We start from the raw sequence: 7418 nt of genomic DNA, 5'->3' as shown, positions 1-7418 counted from the left end.
TTGTCTTTATTGCGTCAAACGTCGTTTTAGAAATATTTTTATTTTTTTCTCAAAAAATGTAAAAAATAAAAAATAAAATTAATTCTAAACACATCCATCATTTTTTATTTTTCTCTCATTTTATATTAAATTAAAAAATTATTTTTATTTAAAAAAAACGTGAAAAATAAAAAAAAATCAATTCTAAAACGGTCATTTTTAAAAAAAAAAAAATTTTAAAGGAAAAAGTATCCACAAACCGACACTGATCAGGCCCACTTTCATCCAACGGTCTATATCACATCCTTGAAAATTTAATTTTTTTATGCCCAACTATACTAAATACTACTCTTCTTGTACAACACCCATACTACCACTCTCTCTCTCCCCCTTTTCCCCCTCTCTCTATCTCTCTCTCTCTCTCTTCTTGGGCTGCACTACTTGCACTGAGCAAACCAATTGATTAGCTTTCTTCTAAGTCTAACCACTCACTGATTTTTGCTTGCTTCATTCATCTATGGCTGCGCTAGCATTTCTAGTGCTTATTTTGGCCATGGCTGGCCACTCTAGTAAGCCCCTTTCCTTTCCCATTTCCCTCTCTCTCTCTCTCTCTCTCTCTCTCACTCTCTCAGCTTGGTCTGAAAAACTTCTTGCCTTTAAAGTAGATAGAAGTTTTTTGTTTTCTTTTTCCCCTTTTCTTTTTGGTGGGTATTTCTTAATCTCTCTAAATAGGACATTATCTACTCACCATATTTTCCTCCTTTGCTAAATATGTATTATCTTCTCTATATTTCAAATGGGTTTTCTTCAATGAAGCACTTGTTCAAATGCAATAATAGACCCTCTTTCTTTTGACATTATTGTAGCTTTTTTAGTGTCTTTTTTTTTTTTTTTTTTTAATGTGGAAAGCTCTAAATGGCTTCTGGGTTTGCCTTAAAACTAGTTCTTTTTTTTTTTTTTTTTTTTTTTTTTTTTTTTTTTGTAGTCTCTCAACATTATTTCTCCTCCTCCTTTCCTCTCTCCACTTAAACCTCTCATTTCCCATGCCTTTCACATTTTTTTTTGTCTCGTAACTAAAATGAGTAATGAGAAAAAGTGAATCTAACAACCCCAACAACATTTCTCTTATTATATATACCTTCACATATTATTTATCATGAAAATTTCATTTTTTTCCTTTTCTCTTTGATCTTTTATTTAATTTTTCCCCCTTATTATAGGTGCTAATTGGTGCGTTTGCAAGAGTGGGATAAGCGAAAAGGAGCTACAGAAGACACTGGACTACGCATGTGGAGCTGGAGCAGACTGTAACCCAACACACTCAGGTGGGGCTTGTTTCAACCCAAACACGGTCCAAGCCCACTGCAGTTATGCTGTCAACAGCTATTTCCAAAAGAAAGGCCAGGCTCAAGGCACTTGTGATTTTTCTGGCACCGCCACTGTTGTTACTTCTGATCCTAGTAAGTCCACCAAAAACTATCCTCTTTTTCATCATCTTCTTTTTCTTGAAGGCATGATGAGTTAAAAAAAAAAAAAAAGGTTTTGTTTTTTTCACAAAAATAGTTCCTAAAATTGAAGGATTAATATTTTTTTCATGTAGATGGAAAGCTAGTATGAACTTTTGTAATACGTGGGTATTTTGGCTAAAGATTGAGGGATTAATATGTTTCTGTTTTGTCTTGTACATGAATGTTTTTTTTTTTTTCCTTTTTTAAGGAAAATCAAATTGGGTATGTTGGTCTTAGCAATTATTTATTCTGAATGTAGAGGAAGCTTGAAAAAAAGAGTGATTTCATCTATTATACAAAAAAGAGACTCTTTTCTTACCATTTTTATTTACTCTGATTATGATTTACAGGCACATCTTCTACTTGCGCTTACCCTGCTACTGCCAGGTAAAAACTATAGTGAATGAATATATGAACTAATGATCTGTTTTTTGTTTTTTCCATTTCCGGTTATTTAAGGCCAATGTTTTATTATTTACTCTTAAGATTTACGATATTAGAAAAGAAACGTCACAATCATGTTTTTTAGTGACGTTACTTCAAAATTTAGGTATATATCTACACAAGATAATAACATTATTACGAGAATATCCAACTTCTAAGTCGAACATATCCTCCAATTAAAAATGTTCTTATTCTTCTCTCTCTCTCTCTCTCTCTGCTGCCTATTTTTGTAGAATATCCAACTTCTAAGTCGAACATATCCTCCAATTAAAAATGTTCTTAGGATTTGTTTATTTATTGATGTTTTTGCAAACTTTAGGATTTGTTTATTTATTGATGTTTTTGCAAACTTTAGGATTTGTTTATTTATTGATGTTTTATGTCAGTTAAGTGGTGTTATAATTATTATTGTTATTTTTCTTTCGGTGCCACTTGCACCGTTGGATGTTGTCGTTTTTAATGCAGTGTCGGACTGACACTTTTTTCAGAATTTGAGTTGGTAGACACTACACGCTTTATAAAGGTCAAAATGGGGAATTCGCTTATAGTTCAATACCGCAGTTTAGATGCTCGATTGTAAAATTCTATTATAGTTCAATTTTTTTTCTCTCTTTTCTAAATAAAGTATTTAGTTTAGAATTGAACAATGCTTAATGGGATTCAAAGTCTGTGATTAATCTCTAGCTTTTTATTAAAAGAATGAAAAGATAGTGTTTGAAAGTAAAACCCTTGAAAGACTGTTAAAATCAGTTTTAACGTCTAGCTAGCAGAAACTCTGTTCACATTAGAAGATTATGTTCAGATAAAGTTGGGTTAGGAAAGTCTGGTGTGCAGTGTAGTTAGGTTACGATCAAGATTTATTTCTTTTCTTTTTTTTTTTTTTAAAAGAAACTATGATTATTTATTAGGTAAAAAAACATATATCTGATCTAAAGCTCTGCTTATTTTTGTATTGCTGTCTCATTTCGATTCCTTTTCCTAAACACCTTTCTTTTTTAACATCAATTCCATTTTTTTAGAAGTGCGCATTATATTACATTTTTTATATAGTGGAATGGCCATCTTTTGCTTTTGTTATTGAGTTAATTTTTTTTTTCCGAAGGTGTTTAAATGTTTTCTATTTTACCTTATATATTAATTAAAATAAAAAACAAAATGCCCTCCTTTTTCTTTTTTCGCTTTTTTGCAATCCAAATGTGCTCTTTTTGGCATTTTGACCAATATTGTAATTGCATCACGATGTCCTGACTCATTGCCCATTTATTAGACGGTGGCGCTTGTAACATATATAGGGTGCGACTTTTTTCACTTTTATTTTATGAAAGGATGCTACAATCATTGGGATCCAAATCCAATGCTTTATATAGAAGGTAAATCTCATTGTAACTGAAATAGTGAAAAGTTTTTTTATAAAATATATTTTAAAATAAAGGTAGTGTAATTACCCTTTTGCCCTTCAGTAAAATTTAAAAAGCTTTTGGATTTTTATGCGACTGTAAATTGAAAAAGGTATGCAATGGTCAAAAAGGTTGTGGCCATCAAGAAGTGTGTGGGCAGGACTTGAGAGCTTTGTCCGCATTATGGGGGCCAAATATATAGGGTGGAAGCGGCTGCTTTTTTCAGTGGGTACCTTGAAGAGCCACCTCAAATCCTAGGGATGTACAAATTTCTTCGAGATTTGAGCCAACTTTGTGATTTTTCTTGGATTGTCGAGAGTTGTGCTAATTTAACGGAGAAGCGCTCAAAAAATTTGATTTTATTTCTGAAAAAACACAATTATAGGACTATTGAGGTTCATACATAGCGTTACTATTGAGCTTTTTCATGTTTTTATTTTCATCTGATTTAGAGTATTTTTGCCATTTTTAAAGTTGTATCATGATTTTGATGGCTAAGGCATACATCACATGGTGGGCCTTGCTCCTTGTGTACTATATATAAATAAGCCATGACAAAGCTAAGAATTTCCTAGTTGGTTTTGATTAGGGAATAGTTCTTAGTTCTTATTTTTTTTCTTCAATGATCAGCCACCATTTCATCTTCACTTAATAAAGGTTTTCAAGTTGAACATGTGAATCTATTACGTCCAAAATAGAAGACTGATAAAAAAAATATGTCCTATTTTTTTGCCTTGCGAGTAGATGAATGTTGCTAGATGTTCTGATGAGTGTTTTATTTTTATCCTGTTTTTTTTTTTTTTCCCTTTTTTTTTTTTTTTTTTTTTTTTTTTAATAATATCTGTCTCCTGTAAATTGCTTCACAATTCTAATTACTAACAAACTTTTGTCACGTAGAAAGTGCATGCATATAGTAAGTTTGATTGTTTGTTTTAGCATGTTTAGATCACCCCATTCTGTTTTCCATGCCTAAACACTGCAAACCATTTGTTTGTTTGTTTTTTATCAGCGCAACAAGCATCGGTACAACCCCGATAACAACAACACCATCCTCCACCACCACCACAACCACTGGGACGCCTTCAACCGCGACGCCCTACAGCACCACCACCCCATCCAACGGCGTGCTAGGAGGGATTGGAAACGGCATGGGCCCATCCGGCATCAACGATGAAAGTAATGGCATTCGGCTTACAAGCCATAGTTTGTTCTCTTCTTCAATGACCACCACCTTATTCCTTTCAGGCTTGATGCTTTGGTGGGCTTGAAAAGGACACATAATAAAGAAGGGTGTGGTGGGGTAGGGCTATTATTGGAAGAACCAGTTTTCCAATGTGCAGATGAGAGAAGGTTGGTTTGTGGATCATGTGATTCTGCTGTTGTGTTGTAGGTGTTCATTTTAAAAGACAACTCAATGCTACTAAGTTTTTTTTTTTTTTTTTTTTTTGATTATTTTTGTTTTTCTGTTTTTGTCATCTATCAATCATCCTATATGGGAAAAGCTTAAGATGGGATTTTGATTCCTTTTGGATGGTGGTGTCTTCTAGTGGGACTTGTGGGAAGTAAGTAAGACTAGTTCTAGCTGTTTCTCCAACTTTTGTTCTCTGTTTTTTTGTACATCTATCTAGATCTAAAATGCTAAGGCCAGTAATCTATTAATTTTGGTGGAAAAAAGTTGGGCATCAATGTTCCTACTGTTTGTACTAGAGAAACAGAAGCTTTGCTGTATTCCACGTGTATGCCTTGGTTAGCTCTGTAGTGGAATACAGATGTATAATAATGAGGGTTTTCCATAGTGACCCTAAGGCTCTGGTTAAAGGGATCGATAAAGAGCAGAAAGGATGGGGTGAGCTGAAAAAATGAGAAATGTGAGTGATGGAGAATTTTAATTTAAGGTTGTATGGTGAGAGAGAAGAAGAGTTAAAAAGATAAATTGTATTTATTTGAATAATTATTATATTGTCGATTTGTACAATTAGTTAATACTTCTTACGGACGATAAATAGTCTTCTAAAGTCTGAAAGTAAATTGATTGCTTGAATCTTTTTAATAATGGAATGATTCAATTTGTTGAATTAGGAAGGAGATAAGGGGGTGCGCTCGGAATTCGTTGCAAAATAATTTTATTTTTTTGTATGAAAATGGAAATAAAAACGTTTTTAATTTCAGACATAAATTATTTTTAAAAATGTGTTTGGTAATTTTTTCAGGAGATTATTTACAGTTTAAAAAAATTTATTAATGTCTTTCTCTCTCTTTCTCTACTTGAGAGAGGAGAAAATTGAAACAAAAAATAAAAAGCGATTAAAAGTCGTTATTTATTTATCTCTCATTTTATATTAAACTAAAAAATTATTTTTATTTATGTTTTTTATCTTTAATTGTACCAAACGTTATTTTTCTCATATTTTCATTTTTTTTCTCAAAAAATGTGAAAAATAAAAATAAAAATAACTCTAAACACAACAACCTAACATCCCTTCACTTTTTCTTTCCCTTTTCACTCCAACCAAATAATAAATGTCCAAGCTGAAGATGAAAAATAGAAAACAAATTTTATTCTTTAAGTGCATCTTCAATTATGCTAATCATTTCATATTTTTTTTAGTCAAAGATAGATAGTAATGTAACATTTTTTTTTTATTTTTCACTCTAATTATTAACTAAATGGTTGGTTATTTTAGAAAATACATTTTACACTAACTAAATATAGTTTGTAAGAAAAGGCTAGCCACTTCATTTTTCTTATTATTTTATTATTTCAATGAGTAATAAATGCAAGGGTTTTTGAAAAAAAAAATTAATAAAATTATTTATATTTTAAATTCAATAATATCATAATATTTTATGTTTAGTTAAAATATGAAGTATAGTTAGAGTGATTAAAAATTATTGGCTAAAATAATTTTATAACTAGTTTAACTAAAATTAAGTTAAAATTTAGGGAGTTTTCTTGACATAATTGTTGGGTTTGTTTTCTCTAATTGGTAAAGACCGCTCGTAAATTGTAATATGCAGAAATAAAAATGTGATATCATTCTTATTTGATGTAACCGTGACTTAAAAAAAATGTTATTTGTTTTTTATTTTTGTTGAGATTAAAAAGATTGTAATATTTGTTTATCATAAATAAGTTTTTTATTGTTATACTTTTAAAAATATTTTATTCAAAATAATATAAGAGTTAAACTCATAAATAGTCTTTAAGGTTTAGCGTCAATCTCATTTTAGTCTTTGACTTTTCTAACGTCGAACAGTTGGTTTGTGAAGTTTTATTTTATTTCAGTTTTGGTATTTCTGCTAGTTTGGTGTTAAATATTTGACAGAATATGTAGAAATTATGAACTAAAATTGAAAACATATGAAATTTAGAGACAAACAATATAAAAAGTCAAAAGTTAATTTTTATAGATAGACCTAAAATTTTAACTGTTTCTAATTTTAGATTCTAATTTACACGAATTCTATCAAATTTTAACGCCTAATTAATGAGAGGACTGGAACTAAAACAAAATAAACCTCAAAGACTATACGTGCGACGTTTAAAAAATCAATAATTAAAATGAGATTGAGTGCAAATCTCAAAAACCATTTATACAATTAATCTTAAATAAAATGTTACATGTAGAACGGGTCTTTAGTTAACTAAAGATAGTTTACAGTATTATTACTACATAGGACTGTCTATTTTGTGGACCACGGATGACTTGCGTTTCATTTCCAGTCAGCAATGCATGGAACAACTAATGCAGATTTTAATTGTTTTCACCAACTTATTCAAATTGAAAGAGTTGGGACAGGAATTAATATTAATTTATCATGACTACTTGTAACTAATTGCGTCTCCTCTAGAATGCTCAGCAACCTAGCCGTTTTAAGATTTCTCCTTTATTTCTATTTCAACAAAACAAAAATAAAAGTAAGAAAAGAAAAAAGAAAAAAATGGTAAAAACGTTGTTCTTAATTTTGTCAACAGAGTTTGTTAGAAATGTTTGGTATAGGCCACTGGTCAATGTCTTTGACGATCTGGAATGATCGTCTTTTTTTTTTTTTTGGTCAGCTAAATTCTAGATTAATTGTTGTTACTAGA

General features: G+C 30.6%; 1 protein-coding gene across 1 annotated transcript; it reads left to right on the top strand.

Annotated features, from left to right (window-relative positions):
• The first annotated feature begins 367 nt into the window (after positions 1-367).
• LOC21388197 (PLASMODESMATA CALLOSE-BINDING PROTEIN 3) lies at positions 368-5002 on the top strand. The gene is made up of 4 exons (XM_010107519.2): positions 368-548; positions 1200-1439; positions 1838-1874; positions 4338-5002. The coding sequence occupies exons 1-4, from the start codon at positions 497-499 to the stop codon at positions 4594-4596; spliced, it is 588 nt and encodes a 195-aa protein (XP_010105821.1). The 5' UTR covers positions 368-496; the 3' UTR covers positions 4597-5002.
• Positions 5003-7418: the final 2416 nt, after the last annotated feature.

This window comes from Morus notabilis, unplaced genomic scaffold, assembly GCF_000414095.1.
Source record: "Morus notabilis unplaced genomic scaffold, ASM41409v2 Scaffold1255, whole genome shotgun sequence".
NCBI lineage: Eukaryota > Viridiplantae > Streptophyta > Magnoliopsida > Rosales > Moraceae > Morus > Morus notabilis.
This window is presented reverse-complemented; position numbering and strand designations above follow the sequence as displayed.